At 49.2% G+C, this 24,083-nt stretch overlaps 1 protein-coding gene across 1 annotated transcript; it reads right to left on the bottom strand.

Annotated features, from left to right (window-relative positions):
• Positions 1–23,971, bottom strand: LOC119108451 (tyrosine-protein phosphatase 99A). Its single transcript, XM_037232022.1, has 12 exons — positions 23,966–23,971; positions 23,468–23,632; positions 21,831–22,019; positions 20,172–20,288; positions 19,553–19,604; positions 12,832–13,013; positions 12,433–12,604; positions 11,253–11,371; positions 10,839–10,979; positions 7,335–7,474; positions 1,303–1,438; positions 1–523 (listed from the first exon to the last, which is right to left on the bottom strand). Exons 1-12 carry the CDS (start codon positions 23,969–23,971, stop codon positions 371–373), a joined length of 1,572 nt encoding a protein of 523 aa, XP_037087917.1. The 3' UTR covers positions 1–370.
• Between the last annotated feature and the right edge of the window lie 112 nt (positions 23,972–24,083).

Raw genomic sequence — 24,083 nt, forward strand, 5'->3', positions numbered from 1 at the left:
TATCACCCCGACCGGTATCACAATATCCCCTTCCGTTGTCGCACATGACGCCTCCCAGCAGCAGCCAACTCTCATCCCTCCCACCTTGACGTCATCATCCAGTCAAGCGTCACACTACCATTTCACCCGAAACTACACCATCACCCACCCAGCATAACACAATCATCCACCTAGCATCACACAATCATCTCAACCAGCGTCACACCATCACCCCGCTGATCACTTCTCCAGCGTCACACCATCACCTCGCCGATCACCTCTCCAGCGTCACACCATCACCTCGTTGACCACCTCTCCAGCGACACACCATCACCCTTCCGAGCGTCACACACTCACCCCGTCGAACATCACATTGTCACTTTGGCGAGCGTCACACCATGACGCCGTGAGCTGCGTCCCGAGTCGCTTCTGTCGGGGTGCGGCTCTCGCAGAGGCTGGTGCAGGAGGCTCCTCGGTACAGGACGCCGTTTCCGCGCGTCGCCAGCCACGCTGACACCGCGTGGTACAGGTAAAGATATTCCCTCTGAAAGTGGTGTCGTGCCATCACAGGTGCGGTGCGGGCGTCAAAACCGGTCCCGGTCTGAACGGGTGGCACTGCGGGAGAGCGGGTGCGTTCCGCAGGTGACACGGCCACGGCCGGCCACGTGTGACACGGCCGGCAGCTCAGGCTGCCCCGTACTCGGAATCATGTTTGCGCATCTTTTGATTGCTCTGCGGCGCATGTGACTGCCGTGGATACTAGTGCAGCGATCAATCACGGTATTTCGCCAGGCAACAGTAACGAAGACAGTAATAAACACCAAGCTGACTGTCTTCCGGCCATAAGACAGGCGTTTAATGACATCTGTGGGAAATAAGGAGGCACACCTCAATGCCCCAAAACAGGCGTGTGCTGCAGTACATCGTTATGGACGCAGGATTTTATGACTCAAAGGATACAAAGTGAAGGCCACATGGTTTCAAATGACGTCATACGAACGTACCCGGCGCATCATCGCTGCAGCGGCCAGCAGACATTATGGTGATGCTATAGTCGAAGCGGGGCGGGAATGAACTCTGCCGATGACTACAACAAGGTCACGAAGAGCCGATAGGCACGTGGGTGTGGGGCAGTGCCCGGAAAGGATGTGAGAGGGGCTGTGTCAGAAGCGTCACTCACCGACCAATTCGATGGAGAGCTGTCGGAGAAACAAACAGAGATGGATGGTTTTCAAACCGACGTTAGCGAGTGAGGTGAACAGGGGGGGGGGGGGGGGCGTGAGGAGGCTGGTAAGGCGAAATGACGTCGAGACTGAGTCGCACCATGCTTTTCCAGATGCCTGGACGTCTCTGATGGTAGAGCTTGGCGTACGTGAATACATCAAAGCACGCCTCATGCTGCAGCTGCCGAAGCGCCGTGCCCAGAAGACAAAAGCTGGCTCCTTCCGTGCCACCGTACCTGCAACAACGGCACTAACATGTGGCTCGGAGTGTGCAGCCTCCAGTCAGCCTGGCAGCAGTAACACCGTTGCCGCTTCGTTGCCGCTCAGGTGAGGGAAGGCCAGTGGCCCAGATGTTAACATTCTTGTACATCCACTCCGAAATGGAGCCGTCCATTCCAGTCGGCTCAGGTACACCGAGGACGCGCCGTCTCGGGGTTACAGCGCGCTTGGGACAAGTCCGCACCCAACGCCAGTATCTGAGCATTTGCTAGATGTCGTATCGCTTTCTATGACGTAATTTGAGGCTTATGTGGCTCATTTTGAGGTATGTAAGGCACATTTATATTCGGAACAACAATACAGCTTTCAGACGTCATGACGATATTCGCATGTAACAGGGTGACAGACGTCCTTTTTTTGTTTCTATACGTAACGTCCAAGGTTACCACGCATCATCTGTCAGGAGACGCTCTATGGTCCAGTACCTGGACAGAAGACCGGTTAATACTTATGGAAAAATAATCACCAACGGGTTGTTACCAATAGCAGGCAGAGTCGGAGGAAACATCAAGTGCGCGTAAAAAAGAATGTAAGTGAAAGTACACACAAGTTACCCCTCGAGATTACAACAAAGTGAACTATTGAAAGACGTGATCAACAAATACACATCAGTCTTGCTGTCGACAGCAGCTGTCTTAATGGTAAACTTCAGGTGCGCATGCGGGAGGGAGAAAGGCAGGAGTCACCGGCACCCCGCCGTTTTATCCAGATGGAACCGGGATATCATATCAGGGCACCCCAGCTGGGACTGGCGGGCCCTCATATGTCAGTTAGAGGACCTATTCTCCCTATCCGGGGCCACTAGGACAACGATGGGGAGGAAAAGAGAGAGAGAAAAAAACAGAGAGAGGAAAAGAGAGGGAGAAAGAAAGAGGGAGAGATATTAATATATCCATATCTATATCTATCTACCTATCTCGTGCGTGCATGCGCGCGCGCGCGCGCGCGCGCGCGTGTGTGTGTGTGTGTGTGTGTGTGTGTGTGTGTGTGTGTGTGTGTGTGTGTGTGTGTGTGTGTGTGTGTGTGTGTGTGTGTGTGTGTGTGTGTGTGTGTGTGTGTGTGTGTGTGTATGTGTGTGTGCGTGTGTGTGGTGCGTCTGTTCCGATATCGGTACTGCGCCATACAGTACTAGTGTTATTTGTGTGTGAATTGTATGACTTCTGCTGCCTCTGTATGTTTCTCTTTTTCCCTTGGTTGAACACCAATGTGGAGGGAATGTAACATTTCCAGAGCAAAAGACTTAGACGAAGCAACAAGCTGGCAGCGCTTAGGCCAGAGCAAAAGAGCTGGGAAGTGCTATTTTAATGTCCAGATAAATTCCAAGCATAAAAGCTTTGCTAATGGTGTTCCAAACTGCGGGTGCATGGAAAGAAGTTTGAACACAAATTGACCACGCGCCAGGAATTGCACCTTGAAGTAAATTAGTGATCGTCAGTGTGCCCGTTATTCACGGCCAGCGAGCAGAGCGATCGGCCCTCAGTGTTTCAAGTGAGCGTCGCAGCGCTGATTCACACGCTTTGCTGCCCGGCAGCAGTGAGTTTTCCGCAGCAGAGCCAGCAGAAGTATGACGTCACGCGCCGCTCTCTCGCATTCTGATGCCCACTGCTCCACGCCGATTGGTTGATACCGTGCGACAGCAGTGGGCAGCAGAAGGCAGCACTGTCAGCCGCGGTCGTGAACCGCCTTAGGTTTAAGTGAGAAAGCGTCAATGGTTTGGTAATGCCGCACGCTGTACGGATTTCGTGTGCTGTCGCTCATATCAGCATTCTCCCGGGAGCTGGGCGCATCCCATTGCTATGCTGATAACGACTCGGGCCTCAGCTGGTGAAGTGAATTTCCGATGTTTTTTCTCATCCTCAGAATAAATTTCAGAGAAGACAAAAAGCCGTGAGGAGTCCCGGGTATCGCAACCCGAATGGTAAAGCCGAGGCTCAGGTCTTCAACAGGGTGCTGACCGTGATGGCGTCCCTGAAGTATGATCGTGCTCTGCGCCGGCAGTACAGCAGAAAGTCATCGGTCTGTCCCACCATTCCCACATCTGGTCGCCACCGTAGAAAACGCACTGCGGCGCTTCTGTTTTGTTTTTTAAGACCCTGGTGCTGTCAGATTTTAGCAAGTTAAAAATGCATACAAACCGAAGCTGATTTGCGTGTAGGCACTGCTTTATGAACTGGGAGTTCACATTCTGAAAAGAATAGACATTCAATGCATCAGAAGGCACTGCTTGAATGCCGTTGCCAATCAAGCTATAGTTATATAACGAAAGCTTGACGTTTCGAAGCTACGCTCATGGCCACGTGTGACCATGATTCATCTGTTCGATGAATTGTCGCGGATTGCCTATTACAAAAAGTGTCTGGATGTATTCTACTTTCTGCGCAACTCTAATCTTCACATTTCATGTCTTTAAGATGTTCATTGTAAGAGGGAAAGAAAACATGTCCAGAAACGCATGGAGTAAGGATACATCAGTCGCTCCCTTTTCTCATACGTCTACATGGGTAATGGTCGCGACTAATACTTATAAAACACATACCGAATTTCTGAACAAGAAAACTGACAGAATGGGAGATATATTCTCCCTAAAGTAATAACAGAAAACTTATGAGAGCTGTCGTTGGTAAATTTGTATAGCTCACCTCGAGATAGTCCCCGATTCTTTGATGGTCTCAGGCAAGAAAGATATAGTTTTGGGGTACGGATAGCATTTCAATCTAGAGGGGACTCCAACTTGGTTCTTTTTAAAACAACGATACGTGCGATTACGCCCGCGAAAATAACATTGGTGCTGAAAAGTCTTGGGTTGAATGGACATTTCCAACTGAAAATATTTTCCGTACAAGACATGAGCATGTTCAAAGATAGGCACAGAAAGTCAGAAGCCCGGTCCTAAAACAGGCACGCCCCGACTTCGTCTTATGCTCTTAAGGCGGACATTGGCTGAGAGGCGGACATTCTTGATGCAGGAACATTAGCCGGATTTAGAACAGACCGCACGATGATAACTTTAAACCTAGCGATAACAGCAGCCACGCCGTAGTTGGCAAACAGACTAGCAGAGAAAGTGACGTTACTACAGGAATGCAGGCAAATCAGGCTAAATGGAATCATGACTCGGTCCAGCGCCATGCGGCACGAATTTGCTGATGAGCCATGTAATAACTTATTAGCATTGCAGAAGCGACAGTAAGCAAGCAAATTATTTCCGCGCAATGAAAACACCACAGGGTATTGTGACAGACCAACAAAATATTTCCTCTAAGCTAAAAAGGTACTTCACGAAGCTGCTTAAAAGAATGAAATGAAATGGATTACCATAGCATATCTATACCAGCACATGAAACGAAGACACTGTCCGACAGCGATAGCGAGTACGCGGATAGGCCTCTTGAGTTCAGTGAGCCCCATACAGTACTGCGAAACATGAAAAACAGCAAAATACCCGGAAGTGACGGACTCCTGGCTGAATTTTACAAGCTATTTTGGGAAGATATTAAGCATTTCTTGTTTAGGACATATACCGAAAGCGACAATAATGACGATGTACCTCCTTCCTTGAACGAAAACATACAGCTGGTCATTCCGGAGAGCAGCAAGCCCAGGGACAAAATCAGTTTTTACTGGTCTGAACGTTACTGAACGCATGCTATAAAATGCTAGCAATAGCTTTAGCAAATGGGTAAAAAAATACTGTCAAAATTTATAGTTACAGAACAGATAGCATATTATAAAAGGAAAGCTTATTGGAGAACATATAAAAGTCTGACATACTCCACAAGTTGAAATAAGCACAGAAATATGAGTTGTTCATCAGCTTGGATATTAAACGCGTGCTTAATTCGATTTCATGGGACTCCGTTTGACAAAATCTGATGACACGGGATTTCCGGCTTTTTGTGCGATGTGGTTCATTGCTTCGTATGTTCACGCGTTTCCCAGATTATTATACAACGGACATTTTTTCCGATAAAATTTCTTAAGAGCGTTCTGACTGGCAGTGGGACCAGTTGAGTTGTTATCTGTTTCATGGACAACGAAAAATCTAGCTGAAAGGATTACGAACAATGCCACTATCAGAGGAAGCCATATCAAGGACGGGGAATACAAAATTGCATTGCATGTAGGCGACGCCCTGTGCCTATTAAACGGTGATAGCAACAGTATACCAGTCCTATTTAACGAATTGGGGATATTTGCCAAGCTCTCAGGATTAAAACCAAACATGCAAAAGATTCAGGCCATGTGGATAGGGCAAGCCACAGAGCGTATGACACCTATATGGCCAGAGCTGTAGCTGACATGGTTATGAACATGAAAATTCCCGGTTTTGTTTTTAAAATGAATGATTACGCGTTGCATCATGCATGAAACTGTGGGTCTGGTCGAAATTGACATAAACGTTTTTCTTCTGGTGTGAGTGTGATGGTATTCTAGTATGGTGAATCTTCGGTAGTAAGAACGGTTTTGTCCTTTTTTAATTTGAGTTAATGATTTTCTATTGCTTACTCAAATTCACCGCGACTCCAAGTAGTCAACATCAGAATTAATTAATTAACTTACTTATTATTATTGGAGGCGCGTTTTTTCTAAAGCCTGTGACCACGTCGATCAAAATTTTAAGCACTTCTACACCAAAGCAGAAGTGGGATGTACTTTGGTTTATGAATGGGATGTGCGCCTCAGTGAATGCCGGAATACGGATTGGTGTCCCGTGCCAATAAGATGTTTGGTGCTGATGCGAGTGTACCTCGGTCATGCGCCGGTATGCAGGCTATTGATGGGGTCAGCTATCGCAGTTCTGGATCTAAGACATTCCAGGACCCAGGATCCATCGCTAAATTTTGTTGGGTGATTTTCTGGCATGCTGGATCCATTTTCTTTAGTGAAGGGATCTTTCAGGGGGGTCTAAGATCTTTCCTCAAATTTTGACATAGCATTTGTAATAGTTATAAGAAACTTGTCAAAGCATTTTTGGGGTCTTTTTTCACTTTTAGGCTTTTTCTTGCGATCCAGCCGCATGCCTGTTGATAGCTTGTTTTTTGACCATTCGAAATATGTACAGTTCTCAAGAAACAGGAAGGCGCAAGTCACAATTTACCAATAACCGTTTCCTGATTGTGCTTTAAACTTTTAGCGGGTTACTCGAAGGCATACACGCCATCGATATCAACGTTTTTTGGTTGTAACACAACGTGGTGGTCCTGTGGCTTACTTCTACATTTTTGCGCAAGTGCGATGCATCAAAATACGCAACATTCTTCAAAACGTTGTCCAAAAAGTGACCGGTTTTCTCCTGTGATCTGTCAAAAAAACAATTCGGTTGGCACACGTCTTTAGTGGAGTGTGATGAATGAATTGCGATGACATCAGTCCTCTGCCTCGGCCGCAGGTCACAAAATGTCAGAACTGTTGTACGCTATCGCGTATAAATACCTGTGATAGTTTGCAAGGTACACGGTAGCTGTTACGTTCTGTGGCGGCCCGCTGTCGGTTGCACTGGAACCTCTCACGTACCATCATTGCAGATGGGTACAATACAGAGCATATCTGCCGTCAGATTCCCGACTCTTGCTTTCAGATTTGAGCCCAGCATCGATCGTCATCAGTCTCATGACTCAGCCATTGGAGCTGGGCATGCCACGGTGGTAGTCAAGACGTTAGCCGCAAGGGTAGTGACTTAACACAGATACAACCATGAGGGTAAAAACGGGCTTGGCGTGAAACTAAGGCATACAACGCAATTTAAGGGAACGTTAACGAGACACGAACCACACAGCGGTGAGAGATGCGACGCACCACTTGCCGCCCATACGAGCCGTACTGACGGCAATCGGCGGCGGACGGACGACTGACCTGTCGACGACGAGCAGCGGTGTCTGCCTCTCGCCGTGCACCTCCTGCACGGCCTGCACGCCCTCCATGGCCGAGTCTATGGAGGCCTCCTCCGGCCACATGGGCAGTGACACCAGCCGCACGGTCAGCGCCCCTGCGCCCTGCCGCCGCACGTCAGCAGCCGCTCACACAGCCGCACGGTCAGCGCTCCCGCACCCTGCCGCCGCACGTCAGCAGCCGCTCACACAGCCACACGGTCAGCGCCCCTGCACCCTGCCGCCGCACGTCAGCAGCTGCTAACACAGCCGCACGGTCAGGGCCCCTGCACCCTGCCGCCGCACGTCAGCAGCCGCTCACACAGCCGCACGGTCAGCGCCCCTGCACCCTGCCGCCGCACGTCAGCAGCCGCTCACACAGCCGCACGGTCAGCGCCCCTGCACCCTGCCGCCGCACGTCAGCAGCCGCTCATGAAGCCGGACCGCAACGGGGAGCGCAAGGCGGCTTTGAACGGGTCGGTATCGAAACCCCTAATGTTTGTAACCACTCATGTATCGCAGCACCTAATGTATCCAAACCGCTAGTACTTCATAACGCCTAATGTACGTAGCACCTAATGTGTCATAACCCCTAAGGTATCGTAACTCCTAATGTATCACAACACCTAAGGTATCGCAACCCCTAATGCATCGTAACTCCCAATGTGTCATAAGGTCTAACGTATTGTAATCCCTAATGCTCGTAGCCTCTAATGTAACACAGCTCCCAATATATCATATTCCCTAATGTATCATAATATCTAGTGTATCATAACACCTAATGTGTCGTAAGACCCAACGCATCGTAATTCCTAACGATCGTAACCTCTAATGTAATACAACTCCTAATATATCATTACACCTAATGTATCGTAAGACCTAGTGTATCATAACCCCTAATGTTCGTAACTCCTAAATCAGCTGACTGCTGTGGGTTCGTCGCACACGATTCTGACCCGCACAGCTGGGCGATGTGCAGTCTACTAAAGTGTACCGAACATCATCGTGCTGCCATCTCTCGGCGAGTGCTAGGGTGGTATCGTATATTGGAACATTCTCACACAGCATGGCCGCCCGAAAATACCGTAATGGCGAGTCCGATCGGTCAAATAGAACCGTAAAACCATCGCCGGCTCTCAAGCAGGGTAATCAACGCGCACAGCGGCCGTGGTTTCGAAAGTGAATTGGGAGGAGGGCCCGAGCAGCAAAAACTGACTCAACCTACCACGAAAAAACACCAGCAAACGACTTTTTCTCCGGCTTTGGGCCTCTCTTCTCGAAGTTCGTCATGGATTGAACCCAAGCGAGTGGGAGGGGGCTGAACTCAGTGAAACCTCGTATCGGAAGTTGCAGTCGTGTTTCCGCAACAATACGAAGGAGGAACTTGCCCTTTGTCAACAACGCATATGACACACATATGTTACACACCGCCATAGCATTGGCTGGCGACAGACCGCCTTGCGGTCGATGCTGTGACCCACTGACCGCACATCACCTGCTTGTCGCTTGCCGCTAACTTGCTGCAACGCAAGTGCGGATTGTCGGACACCATGTCCAGAGTCGCCCATTGCACAAAACTTACACTCTTCTGTTGTCATGCCCAATGCAATAATCACCAAACCATTCAACGAATGCTATGCGTTGCCGTTGTTGCAGTCGTCAGCGCGGTGTTTCGTGCCGTCGTCGCAGTCTCTGCAGCGCAAACCATTTTCCTGATACCTATTTCGTGTTGTTGTGGGAGACACCGTAGCGCGGTGTGCTGCGCAGGATGGCCCGTGAAAATGGCGATATTTGATTCCTTAAGTTACTGCTCCACAACGTGAGCGACGATGATTTTTCATGTGAACAGAGTTTACTACTAAAAGTAACTGATTTCATGTTAAGTCATCTGCCGAGGTTGATAAAAACGAACGCAGCTATGCCGAATAGCAGCGCAGAAATGCACTACACACGCACTTTCTCTTGGTACTTGTTTGGGAAACGTTTACGTGAGGCCTCTTGCATGGGGTGCTTGCCTGAAAGCAGACTTGACTTAGTCTTATGACAAGAATCAAGAATGAGTTTTCGGACACCGCCCACCTTGCCTGGCCTTCCAGTACTGTATGCGGCACAAACGCCCACATAATCTGGTAGACTTCAGTGGAAGTTCAGATGCGGTCGAAGGGGTTGAAAATCGCCCGCCCTCGCCAGCGTCGTCAGCTGATATTAGGAGTTACGATACGTTAGGGGTTATGATACACTAGGTGTTTTGACACATTAGGCGTTATGATACATTAGGAGTTGCGATACATTAGAGGTTATGAACGTTAGGCGTTACGATACGTTAGGCGCTATGAAACATTAGTGGTTATGATACACTAGGCGTTCCGATACATTAGGTGTTGTGATATATTAGGAGTTGCAATACATTAGGAGTTGTGAAGCATTAGGTGTTTTGATACACTAGGCCTAATGATACCTTAGGTGTAGTGACACATTAGGGGTTATGATATATTAGAGGTTATGAACATTAGGCCATGTGATACGTTAGGAGTTACGAACATTAGGGGTCATGATACATTAGGGGTTATGATATATTAGAGGTTATGAACATTAGGCCTTGTGATACATTAGATGTTTCGAACATTAGGTGTTGTGATACATTAGGGGTTACGAACATTAGGTGCTGCGATAATCCCCCCTTTGAACCAACTAGATTGAAAGGCCAAACATTGGTAAAATTATAACTATCTCCATTTCATTCTTCCTGGGCTGTGCTGACCATTCCGATTTATAAAACCAGCTACGGGCAACCAACAAACGCCGACAAATATTGAGCGACCGAAAGCCTACCACTTCACGCTTTGCCTCCCGCCTTAAGGCTGAAGACCCGGACAGGTCCATAATAAAGAGTGCCAATGTGAGACCCGCACCTCACACACCGTCAGTCTCGGCGCTGAAGCTCTGCATATTGATTTCAGTATTAAGAGTAGACTACGGGCGAAGGAGGTCCCGAATAAATCAGGACCAGACACGACAGCTGGCCAAGCATGCAACTGAGGCCGGCTTTACCATAAGCTCACTCCTTTTCTGCGTGCGCAGTGATGGACATGCGTTTACATCCGCTCGTAATGCAGGACTTAGTGAGATTACATTAATGTGTTCCTGAGTAAAATGTCCGTGGTGCGAATGCGATACATGACAGTTAGCCAGCCCTGGGCCTGAGCTTTGCACACAGCGTTTGAATTGACCCTGAGAGTGGGCTCGCCCTTACGACCCAATCAGTGGCGTACTCCATTCCAGGGAAATGTCATGTATTGGAAGATAAGCTGTTACTTGAATTATTTTAAGTATAGGTGTTCAATCAAGCAATATGCAATAGACATCGGAACATTCTTTAATTTCCAACAAATCTATCCCAGCGCCACGGTTGCCGTGAAAGACACGCGATATTTACTCCGGGATGTCATGGTCATTGATGCCCACAGGGGTGACGATAGCCCCATCTCACCTCCGCGGAGTCCATCCGGAAGGAACGCACGATCCACGAGGTCTTATAGGTGGCGCTGCAGTCGGCACTCTCGGACACGTAACGGATGATAAATTGTGGACAGTAAATGGGCTGCGCGAGTGGCCAGAACACACCACATTCCTGCAAGACAGCTCGATCTGCTGGAGTTATGGAATAGTGCATTGACATTTCGATCACATAACACTAAACACTAGTCATGCCACACACGCTTGAGCACCGCTTTACGGCTCGAGTTAGAGCGCATTCGTTTTCAACACGTTTGAATGTCACAGATACATTCGCCCGCACTTCAGATATGTTAACATGGCCTTCGTAGCAGTAATCAAGTTGGGATTCTACAGTTTCGCATCCTACAAGGGGACATGCGGACCGGCCTGAGACAGGGCCACCGACCTCGGGTGACAGACAGGCGACCGTGGTCACGCGGTGCTCCCACACCATCTGCCAGAAGCTCAGCACAGTGCTGGGCGGCGGGTGTTGGGTCAGAATGTACTCCTTTGCCAGTCGATAGCCTGTAAATAGAAGGTAATACCAGGCGCAGAAAGGAAAACATCGCTTTTAGACTAGAGCCACGGGAATGCCCTTCATCCATTGAATGCCCTTCAGAACCCGATTGTGTGCGTTTTCAAAGCGAGAATAGGTTTGGGAAAGAGAGCAGAAAACTAGGCTAGAAATCTACAAAACTTAAAAATTATATTTTCTGTTCATAAATATGTTAGACCTCTAACACCGAATAACTGCGGGAGGGCATTTCACCAGTCATATATATATATAGAGAGAGAGAGAGGAGAGAGAGAGAGAGATACATATATATATATATATATATATATATATATATATATATATATATGCATCTCTCTCTCCCTCTCTCTCTCTCCCTCTTCTCTCTCTCTCTCTCTCTCTCTCTCTCTCTCTCTCTCTCTTCCCTCTTCCCTCTCTCTCTCTCTCTCTCTCTCTCTCTCTCCCTCTCTCTCTCTCTCTCTCTCTCTCTCTCTCTCTCTCTCTCTCTCTCTCTCTATCTCCTCCTCTCTCTCTCTCTCTCTCTCTCTCTCTCCCTGTGACCTGGTTATTGGGTGTTCGCTCCTCAGCTGCGTGGTGTTTCCACAGCGAACGCCTGCTCAACCCATTTGCAGAATGAAGGGGCGCCATAGAATGTATAGGTTTCCACTCAACCACATACATGGTGCAAATCCCAGAGCGCAGGAAAGCGCAGGAAATGGGAGGAAACGCTCAGCCCGTTTTAAATAAAGCTTGATAGCGGCAGACGTGGAAGCCGCACCGGACACACGTCATGAGCCGCGCGATAAATTGGAAACACCAACACCAAAAACTGCAGCCAAGGGTAGCTATACACATGATTATACACAGCACAGGTATCTCGCATGGCAAAACAAACATTGCATCGCGTATTCCAAGCCCCTGATTTCCATGGCTTTCCCTTTTCATCAACATCACTTCGCCACAGCGGTTCTCCGGCAATAGGTCAGGCAATATATATGCAATGTATATTGCAATAGGCAATAGGTCTCCGAGGTCAGGCCCAGCGGGGCGCCGGGTTTGCAGCGTCACGTGCCTGGCAGCCAGGAGGCGTTGACGTAGTCGGTGCCGTCGAGTCCGAACGTCGGCGCCAGCCGCACGCGCGAGTCCTCCATCTGGATAAAGCTGCTACCGCGGCGTTTGCCCTCGTTGCAGGGCCGGTTCCCCGACGACACAGTGAAATGACGCACCTTCAGGTCCGTGGCGCTCTGAAATCGGTCAGGTGTGCGACAGCTGCCTCTTATGTCAAAAGTGAGCTGGAGCGCATGTCAGATGATTTCTACACACTATGTGTACGTCATCGTTGGAAGCCGTTTGCGCTTAGGCTTAACGATGAATTGGTCTAGGAAACACGACTAGCTGACTTCAGTGATAAGCCACAATGCAGCACAGAAGCGGTAAAGTACATAGTAACGCAGCGTAAAACAGCACGCACGTTGTACTGTTTCTCGGCGGTCGAGTGCGGGAAGCCGGTGCCGCAGCTGCTCTGCAGCTGCTCCAGGTACCGGCGAGCCCCGTCACGGGGCACGAGCGTCTCCCCGGCCGTCACCCGCTCCAGCAGGCAGTCGTGCAGGAACGCGTACTCGGCCAGCGTCGTCAGGAGGTGCGGACACTGGCCTGAAGACCAAGGCAGCTGTCGATTAACGGGAATATGCCCAACGCTGTCAAACAGCACGGACACCAGGCAGCGGATCCAGCGGACTGTGTGGGAGCGGGCACTCGCTCGGAAGTGACTGGCGGTGTAGACCATGACCGGCCATGGACAAGTGCTTTCGAGACGGCCGCGCAGGAACACGTGCTTGTCCATATGCCAGTTGCGCAGCTGCCTATAACTTCGGGTCGGTTGGCTATTGGTGAGCTCTTTAAGAGAGACATCCCGCTGCGCTTCTTATAAACGTTTAAATGTAACTATCAAACTATTTCTGCTTTGACCGTGGCCCTCTTTCCCAACTGTTGACGGAGGCGTCCAAAATGGCGTGTACTGTGGCGCCTCCAGATGCCCCCTCAATGTCATATATTTTGCAAAGGCATTCCCAATGCTGCACTGCATAAACACACATATGTGCATACGCAAACGAATGTCAAGGTACATATATCCTTCAGTGACTGTCTACTTCTTCCAAGGGTGGGATCAGAATAAGGTGTGTGCTTGCCTCAACATCGTACGCGTTCCAAGTGGATATAGTGGCAATGCACGAAGACCCTTGCCTCGCACCCAAAACCATATCATCAAGGGATGCGCTATCAAGGGACGCGTTAAGGCGACCGGCGTTCTGCGATGCACACGCGTATAACGATAGCGTCGATATGGATATTTTTCGCACGCTGCAATAGTACGCTCATTACTTCCATAGACTTGTGAAGTCACAGGAGATCATGCCCGCACTTCAGAATTTGAACATTTTTAGTTCCCAAAGCTTCGTCAAAGCCCTCAGGTGGTGTTGAAATTTGCAGGTGGTTTTATTACTTTGCAAATGTGCATTTTACATAGTTTGAATATGTGAAGTGTTGCAAATTTTAACCCATTGACATCATGCATCGATGAAGGGTTATTATTTATACCTGAAACCATTGAGGGATAGGCACACCAACAGGGAACCTGTAGAAGCCACAGTGTACCAAGCCAGGGAACTAGCACCGAGCACCGCTCGCCCGCCCTAGAAGTGGCACGCCCTCTCTAGGTCCAAAGGCCCAAGTCATGTCGGAGGCAAAAGTAATCAGGAGGCATGAAGAGGCAGTATATCAGGGCATGGAAAGCATAATGTCGGAAGCATGAAGCATGGATGAAGCAAGAAGGGCGAATGTCTTTGTTAAGACTTGAGGACCCTGTCTTGATTTGTTGTGTTTTGGTGTCCATAGAGCTGTTTTATGTATTTTAGGCACTCAACAGGCGCCTTGGGCTGCCAAGAATAGGGGAGAGTTGTGTTTTATGAAATCTCCAACGCCCCCAAATAGCTTCCAGAACGGAAGGGACCCTGCACCAGTTTTGGCAGTGGCAGTGGCAGTGGCGTCGATGACAGCCTCCCGGAGATGAGGGCATGTAATCGAAGCCTCCTCGTGCACGACGGTAAGGTTGATTATACTGTCAAGAACTAAAGCCTTAGCTCACAAAACTGGCCGACAGTGATCACCAAAGCAGGACCATGGAGTATGAGAATGGTCCCGAATAGAAAAGAGGATAGCCGGTAAGGAGGGACCTCTTGGCTGTTAGCGGCCGCTTGCTCGGATTTGTCACCATCACCGGCAGAAACGCTGGATATGTCACTTAAGAGCGAATAAAATAGGCTAGGGAAGGCATGGTCCCGTGGACATTCCAGCTCTAAAATACAGCGGCAGGAATGCACAAATGTGTTATGAGCTATAACGTTTATAATGAGCTAGTTAGTGCTAATTCCACCAAGATATATTTAGCAATGATCTTATGGTAATGCATGGCAAACAATCCTCGTTTGCAACGATTGGTTTCTGAGCTCCCTAGCCCTCCAAAAACTGCGGCGATGCTGCATGGGATCGACCCATCGGGCAATTCACAGCCGCACTCAGTTTGACACACGTGCTGATCAGCTCCATCAGCTTGTGAGTGCTGGGAAATCCATTCAATTTGTGTCCGGTGAATAATGGTGATTCGAGCGGCGGCCAATTCAGCTGTCTGGACTCCATCCTATAGCCAGCAATAGAGTGTGGCTGGCTAAACTAGGCCCAACTGATGGCGTAGAGCTCCAAAGTCTGATAGGACAAGTGCCGGCATAGACTTTAAATTGAGTCTCACATTTGTATGGGGTTTTGAACTGAAATAGCCATCTTGAAGATCATTTGGAGCAGTTCACAGTCTTGCCGTCTTAGGACCTAAGCCCCCCCTTAGTTTCCGAGCTACGAGCCCGCGAAGATGTGCAGACTGTTTCGGCGAGGCTATGTCAAGGTCACCCAGGCATCCATGACGTCGCGATAACGTCATTCACTCCGACTATTTCAGTAGCCATGCGACGATCAAGGTTAATAAAAATGTGATTGTCGGGTCGTTCACATCCGGCGCTTGTGAGCACAATTTCCAGATATAACGGCCGTCAATTGGCTCTCAATCAATGTTGTTCAAGATTTAATGGCGTAATCAAACAATGACGTATTGAAGAGCACATTTACTAAATACAGAAACTGTGCTGTCTAGGGCGGTCTATTACACTTAGAAGTGTACCAACGGTTGTAAGTAAGCTTTTTCATCATATTTCATGCTTCCTTCAATATCTTTCAAAGGCGGAACATTTCTTTTAAGTCAACACACGATTCATTATCAGCAACCAGACGCAGGAAGTGAAAGCTGGTTGCTTGTTTACGGCAATTTCTACCACCACAACATTGTGGGAGAGCACCTACTTGTAGTTTAACGTGATGATTCGTGCCGAGTGTGAGCATTAACCGTCTGGTATTGGTGGCACCATGTGGCAGCATCGTTATACGACTGACCGATATGACCCAAGGAACAAGTCTTGGCGCTGTTCTCTACGACGCTGCAGTTATCGCTTGCACACAGTTTGTGGCAGTAACTGGGGACCGTGCCTTTCCTGACAACGACCGGAAAGACGACCGATGCGTGTAAGATGAATAATCAGGGACGATGGCCATCATTACATTAATGCAGCAGAGTCCCGTGCAATGTTCCACACTTGACCAGCCTTGAAGACAATCGCAACGCGAATAGCAAGGACATGGTCATAACACGAAAAACAAAATTGAGAGAAGCATGCATGCATAAAGATAAGTTGTCTGAATCACACAAGTACGATTCAAGTACGACATAGTGCGATGCAATGTAGGTTCCTTACCTTATTGTAGTCAGAAAACTACTGCTCAAAATCGGAGAGTATTGAGTATAATACATGCTCATATAATATCATACCTAAGTATATAATACATACTCATATCATATCATACATTACACTGTCAACTGCAACGCCGCAAATATATTACACTACCAACTGCAATGCTGCAAATATATTACACTGCTAACCATAACGGCAATATATGCATCTATTACAACTAAATGAAGTATAATACTAGCCATAACACTTTATCTCCAAATCAGAGACTCAGGAACATCATTTCTGTCAAACTCTCTCTCTCTCTCTTTGTTCTATTGGGACTCCTCAAGTCAGCGACATCCACTGCTTTTAAACCTGAGCAAAAGTGCATGCTTTGTTTAGCCCTACCCTGAAGGCCTGTGCCTTAACCGAGACAGCACTCTACAAAAATAACTGATTGGTTTAAATTAAAGGCCTAGTTTAAAAACGTGCCTAAGTCCAACATCTCTAGCCTGCCATTTTCATTCTGCATGTTGCAATCTTTGACATTTTCCTTTCATACTCACATCGTGATGCATGCTATGTAAACATGCTGCAATATAAAAGTTCCTTAACTCATTAGCGTGACAACTTTTCTTTATTAACCGGGTTCACTACGTCATTCACACATCTCACCACGTTTTCCTGCCGCCTGCACACGCCCCCCCCCCCCCCATCGCGTGCTGTGCTCCCCCCCCCCCCCTCCACCTTCCGCCCCTTAACGAGCCGACGCAGGCCATAGCCCCTGTGACCGGGGGAGCGTTCAGAGCCACCGCCGCTAATGGATAACGGGGCCGGCCGCTAAATCAGTGGACCGTCAGCGCGGTTATGGGCCGTCGGAGATTTATGGTCCAAACGGAGGCCGCTTTTTCTACGCACGCGACGGATGAGAAGGTGGACGAGGTGGCCACAGAACGGGGTGAAGCGGGTATGGCGATGCGAAGTTAGCCTTATGGTGGTCATGTGCCGATGTGTCTTTACTTCTGCACTGGACTGTATTGTGTATTCAGTCGTTGCAGCCCGGGTGTAGCCAGAGGGGCACACAGATCGCATTATAGGACCCAGTAAAAACGTGAAGCCACATCACGAACAGTTGTGTTAAGTTCTTGTGTTAAATTTTGACGTTGAAATAATCCTCCCGCTCTCTTTTCCATCATTCGTAATGGTCGTGCGGCAATGTCTATGATGCCGCCAGTTGCTCAAGAAATTGCATACGATATTCCGTAACATCCTTTGCGTTATCAAGTGTGCCGCCTAGCTCCGCGTACGAGCTGTCGATCGCTACAGCGAGGGTGGAATAGGAAAAATTACGTACTGGAACCTCTACACCGTTCCATCCAGGGGCTGATGTGCCTAACTGGTGTCCCGGTGCCAATTACTGGACTCCCTGCGCCGGTACGGGATCCTTTTGCATTAGTGGCGGCTCATGCTTCGAACCAGTGCCATATGTCAAGGTTAGAGGCCCTGCCGCATCACGGAGGGGACCAATGTATAATGTAGCCCTCTGAGGGTTTCATTATTAACCCGAGGCCACCGTCCCCGTATCAGCAGAAAGACGGGCGCAGGGACTCCGAAACTGACACAAAATGCTCTCCATCTACTGGCCAGAATATTTTACTCGTGCAATGTCAATTTTGATTCGTAGAATGGAATTAACAGCTTCAGCAACACAAACAATATGGATTGCGCAAATGCGTCATGAATTAGTGTTGCTGCACGTGCTAATCCGTCCCGAAAAGCAATCCGGAAATCCAAAATTAACACGCGTCCGGGTGGCCGGCTAGGTATCCTTCGCTCCGGTGGGAAGTCATTTTGATCCCCCCCCCCCTGAGATCTCGGGAACTAAGAAAGCTAGAGACACCAAATTCACAGAGTGTTTGGACCCGTACGCTAACTCACTTAGATCAAATTTTGAGCTTCCTATGTCATAATTTTCAGGTCAAACAAGGTCAAACGAGGTCAAGTTCCAGGTTGGTCTCTTAAGTGCCCCCAGAACCTAGGCAACTGTTTCTAGGCAAAAGGTCACAAGCCCATTTTAGGCCAGTGACTTTATTTGAACTTTTGAAGGGCGTGGTGACCAAAATTATACGAGACTGCTCTGAGTTTTGCATTTGAATAAGCGACAAAGATTACACTTGGCAGTTTGTTCCTAAAACAAAATGTCGGCCCGGGTCATCTTAGATACATGACCCGTTCTGACCTCTAAGAGGTCAATGAAAGATGCAGAATGCGGTTCCTGCTGTCAATAAATTTGGAATGAGCACCACAAACTATCCCATGCAGCAAGCCCTAGAGTAATGAATCAGGTTGGTTTTGACCTTGGTCTAACCTTCATAACTGACTTTAGGTCAACGTAATTTGCTTATTCAATATTTGTGGTGCCTAAGAGAGCACCTCAGAGATGTATGGCTTTGTCAAACACTCCGTATTGTATCAGATTGGACGATTCCCCGGATATTGCCTTTGCTGAAACCATGACCTGATTTTGACCTACCATAGGTCAGCGACCTTACAAGATACATCTAAATTGTTGGTATCCAACGATCCGCTATTCAATAATCTATAGTTATGCAAAATTTTGCGTGGCTACGCCTTGCCGTTCGTAAACCATTTTTGAAAAACCTTCGGGACTTTTTTTACCCCCACCTGAGCGCGTGTTTAAGAAATAAAGTTGAAATCTACGGATGGAGACTAAGAGGGGACAGGGACGGGGACAGGGACAGGGACGGGGACGGAAAAGAGCTTGCTACCTTTTACACCTGTACCTATATAAGGTGTCCTAAAATATCACTTTCGACACGTGCTCAACCCCCCCCCCCCCCCTCTCCCCCTTGACCGCCAAGCATTAGCTGAAAGGCCGTCGCCGCCCGGCCCTTGGAGACTGCAACGCCGGGCGTCGGTGTCGGTGCTCTTTTCCAATGGAAAGCTTCCAATGGATCGCTATAAGGTGAAAAGCGCCAGCGGTTTATTCGGTGCAATCATTTAATATCAGGTTAATTTCACTTTATTTACAGCTGAACCCAAGATGATCTGCCTTCTCTTTCAGTCAAAAGAGTCAAGCACAACATGAAGAGAAGAAAATAGATCTTTTGAAATAGAGTGGGGTAAATCTAGCGCACATAACAGAATAGTTAGCCGAAACAAACCAAAAATCTTAATATCGAGCGGCCGAAATCAGAGGACTTCCATCAGGGGAGGGGGGGGGGCACCACCTTCCACGGGACACCACAGTGAAGCATAGTCCCTTCCCTGACGCAATCCTGGTTCACTCGAGCAGCTTTTGTTTTGAGCTGACCGATAGCGTTCACGAGCGTCACTGACCTATCGCATGCTGCCAGTAGGAGAATACGCCCAGCTCCTGTTTGTGCTTGAGCTGAGTGAGAAGAGTGGCGAGTCCCACAAACAGCCCTGCACTGCAGGATGGTGAGCTGAGAACGGACCATGGATGGTTAGACTACCAGAGCAAAGTTTAAGATGGCTAGATTACGAATAAACATGTGCCGCTTTTAACTGGTAAAAAAACACCCCAACAAGCATGGGTGGCACGTTATTTGGAACCAAGCCGTATCGATAATACGATAAGACATACGAGTTTTGTGACCAACCGCTGAGAGAAGTGCCCATGCCACCTAGCAAGGCGTTGATTGTTGTTTCATGGCGCTTCAACTGCTCAGGCCTTTTACGCCTGAAGAGATGGCTACTGCAAAACCGTGGCGCTAGCCATGCCATGACAACCGGCACCACTCACCCGGAGTTGTTGGCACCGGCTACCCACCGGTCACTAATGCTGGCTGCATGGAGCCAATCAGCGCTGGTGCCCCGACACCCCCAGCGCGGGTCACCCCGGTGCGACCTTCGCCTCCTGGTCTCCCCCACATCACGACAGCTCTGTTTACCCCGAGACGACCAGCGTGGGTGAGCCAGTGCAGTGTTCGCTGACGATGATGCGCCGAGTGAAGTGCAGCAGCTGCAGGGGACTGTCGGGCATCCCCAGCTCTGGCCAGTCGGTGTACTGCCACAGCTGGAGGCGCCGCTCGCCGCACCGGCGGGACCGGCCCTGTCGGCAACACCGAGGCCGGCATCACGCTGAGCCCCACGGGCCACCCCTGTCTAGCACCGCACCATGTCAACCTGAACCATACGAGCCACCCGCGTCCAGCACTGCTCCATCACTCCTGAACCCCACGGGCCACCTGTGTGCTCCATATCACCTTGAGCCCGAGGGACCACCCGTGCCCAGCACCTCTCCATCACCCCTCAGACCCACGGGCCACCCGTGTCCGCACACCTTGAACCCCACGGGCCACCCGCGACCAACACCGCTCCACTTAATTCAGAGCTCCCACCTTGATCAAAACGGCACCGAGCAGGCTAAGCGCGGATTGCTACCCGTATGCTGCAAGCACTAAGGAAAAGAAGACGGAACGAATTACAAGCGATAAGTTTGGCTGCACTGTACCGAGAGGTACGGCACTGGCTTTCTCGCTAATGAAACTGAATCCTCAGAGAAGTTCATCAATGGCAATGTGTCAATGGACCGAGACGAAAATCATCCCAATAAAAATCAACACAGCCGCAAGCAAGAACGATAACGATACACCATAAAGTGTATCGTGCAGAGGAGGCTTCGGCAGTCCACGGCGTAGCGTTTGCTGTGACCACAGCACCGCGCCGCTGGCGTTTCACTAGTGTGCAGCCTTGATGACAACTCATGTTGCCTCCAAGATCATCCATGACTGGCTGGCGTATTGATCTTTACACACATGTGTTTCTGTATGCACGTCGGCCACGCGTACAAACCCTAAGCGCAAAAACCGCGCACCTACCTGCGCCATGCTTTTGTCAGTTGCGTCATAATTTTCTACAGCTGTAGCCGTCGCACATAGAAATTGTTTTCTTATTTTCATCTCCTCATAATTTTCCGCAGCTGTAGCCGTCGCACACGGAATGTCTTTTTTATTCGCATCTCCTCATCATTTTTCACAACTGTAGCCGTCGCACACGGAATGCCTTTTCTATTCTCATCTCCTCATCATTTTCCACGGCTGTAGCCGTCGCACACAGAATGTGTGTTTTTTTTTATTTTCATCTCCCATCCAGTAACGTTGAACATTATTTTTGAAAAGAAATGAGAAGCCCAAAGGATTTTGGTTCAATGGTTGATTGCCTAGCGGGCAACTCATTCCTGCCAAATTGGGTGTAAAATGACCCTAGAAGTCGACGCGCCCTAAAACCCCAATCATCATCATCATTCTTGCCAAATTTGTAAGTGATTAACCGTAGTTTATCCGGTTTGTCTATCGCAGTCTCTAGAACCATTTGGACCGCTAGGTGTTTCTTATATTGTGATCAAGAACCCATCTTGAATTCTAATTTCAGCACCCTGGGGCATTTCCAAAATACTGTTATTGCCTTTTTATTTTAGTTCAAATATTTGTTGCCGAAGTGTTTACCACAAGAGATTAATCAGCCATTTTTTTACCAATTTTTTTCAGCAATTTGTTACCAATCGGAAAATTCCTTTTAGGCAATGGGGAGCACATTGCAACCTTTCCTGATATGGCACGAACATAATCATCATTCCCATGAGCTAAGGCACCTTCAGCAACCTTTCCTGGTACGGCACGAACATGATCATCATCCCCACGAGCTTAAGCACCTTCAGCTTGGACACGATCGTTTCTCGGACGACGCAGCCCACCAGGGCTCGCTCTGTGTGACCTCTGACACTGAGGTCACGGAATGATCGAACACGACCCAGCTTAGGCAGGAACCATTCCTCCATGCCCTGCCAAAAGAAGACACTGTTAGCATTTTCCGAGACTTCCATGCTGTCGTGTGAAATGGTTGTGGGGTTCTATGCACGCATGGCTGTCACCAATCAATTGTTCACCACTAGCATAACACGTGTGTAATATGCCACAAGTGCTACCATCCTTATATACCTACAAGTCCATGTGCATGGAGCTGCAGGGGAACCATATAACTCCCGCATTGAACCAATAAGACGGCTTGTGCAGTGTACGTCAAAGGGGGGGGGGGGCGGGGGGGACGACTAAAGGTGTAGAAGCCTTGTCAGCTGTTATCAGGTAGATGGTGCCAGAAAGTAAGTTCGTGTGGAGACAGAGGCCTTCGGCGACCGATATCAGTGCGCTGTCTCTTGCGTTTAGCAATCGCGAACAAAGCATCGTAAAATACAAAATGGGCATATTCAGAGTGGGTGTTGATCGCGATGAATGAGGATACACAGACGTGTTACATCTATGATGCAACCACTCGCGGCCAAGGCGACAGCGTCTTGCGCCTAGGGTCGGCGCCGGAAGAAGCGGCATTAACAGCCTTCTGGTTGATTACTGGAGTACTTAAGAGCCGGACGCGGCTTTGAGGTACCCTAGAAAGTCGCAGCCGATACAGTCGCCTACATCGCGCAGGTGCTCTCACGCTCATCATCTGTTCTGGATGTTGAAATCTTATATACAAGAGATATCATGGTGTTGAGATCTCAGCCACGTAAATCCTAGATATCACCCTAAAAAAAGAAAATCCGTGGTTTGCGAACAATAGGCTTGCTGGCACGCACACATCGACCCCACGTTTCTGCCCGTATAATTTACCGCATTGGCTGGCATGGTGTCAACGTCGCGTCATCGAAACCTAGACCCCATGCCAACCGGTGTTCTTCACGTGTGTCGAAATTTGGGACTATCAACTTCTGTCAATCGATTGGGGAGATGAAATAATGGTCATGCTGCGAAAAGGCGGAGATGATCAAACATCTGGCAAACAAGTGCTTAACTGCTTACACGACACAGTTTCTTAAGACCTATCAATTACTGCTGCTGACAACGTCAGACCTGCAGTCATTACCTGCAAAGATATCAGGTACCTTGCACAAAGCGTGAGTTAAAGGCCGAGCCTTGTCTCCCCGGACCAGTCACGTTCAAGTGTTGACAACATTTGCGCAAAGACACTTGAGCTGGGACATCGATTGTAAATCTCTTAGCCTACGCATTGAAGCAGCATATGTATTCCAAAATACAGCTACACATTTCGCCCTGAACAAGTCAACGAGCCTTGGTTTACGTGCAAGTGCAGCACGCGAAATGAATCGCCAAGATCTGACTGCAGGACCCCTAACCGAGCTGACTGTGAAACGGAAACATTTCTGGGACCCCGAGACTCGGGGTGCCATCACATCGTCGGAGCCTGCAGCGTCAGCTGTCTGATGGATCCCACCTGTAGTACTCCGATGAGCACGACCGTGGTGACGCCCTGCTCCCAAGCCAGGCGCCAGAGGGCGTCGCACGCAGCTGCGCCCGGCCGCTCCGTCACGATGAAGGCACGCGACCTCTGGTACCCGTCCACGAAGTACGCCGCCGGTACTGGCCGGTTGCGGTACCGCTGCGAGGCGATTGGTACCCACGTCGGCTGCCCTAGGACGTACAGAACGCGGGCTGGATCTACGGTCGATATTAATTCCAGGGTGCCTCCTCATGAATTATGCGTCTTTGAGAGGAAATCATGCGTGCATAATATGACATTGATTCAGCAGCTCTAGTCGCTGTCATTAGGGGTTTGAATGTCAGTGGTTCATGTCGTTTGGGTCGCGTGGCTCACAGCAGTCCACACGTCGTTCACAATACATGCTTGTACTTCCTGCGTGTGCGTCGCACGCAGCCACCAGCCAATAAGCATGCACCGGGAACAAAACCGTCATCCCCCCTCCCCTCCCACCCCCATTGCGTGATTCCTGAGAGGCGGCATGGGAGCCGACAGTTCACACGAGCTGCCGAGGACGGCCGTCGACACGACACATCCATAGCTCTCCGGGAGGCGGGTGGCGGACAGCTCC

Source organism: Pollicipes pollicipes, unplaced genomic scaffold (assembly GCF_011947565.3).
Source record: "Pollicipes pollicipes isolate AB1234 unplaced genomic scaffold, Ppol_2.1 Scaffold_6686;HRSCAF=7923_pilon_pilon_pilon, whole genome shotgun sequence".
Taxonomy (NCBI): Eukaryota; Metazoa; Arthropoda; class Thecostraca; order Pollicipedomorpha; family Pollicipedidae; genus Pollicipes; species Pollicipes pollicipes.

Coding starts and splice junctions, on each gene's coding strand:
- LOC119108451 (XM_037232022.1), bottom strand. Junction 20,289..21,830: donor ACCAGGAAAGGTTGCTGAAG/GTGCCTTAGCTC, acceptor TGTTGCCGACAG/GGCCGGTCCCGCCGGTGCGG. Junction 13,014..19,552: donor CTACTGGCAGCATGCGATAG/GTCAGTGACGCT, acceptor CTTGGTCTTCAG/GCCAGTGTCCGCACCTCCTG.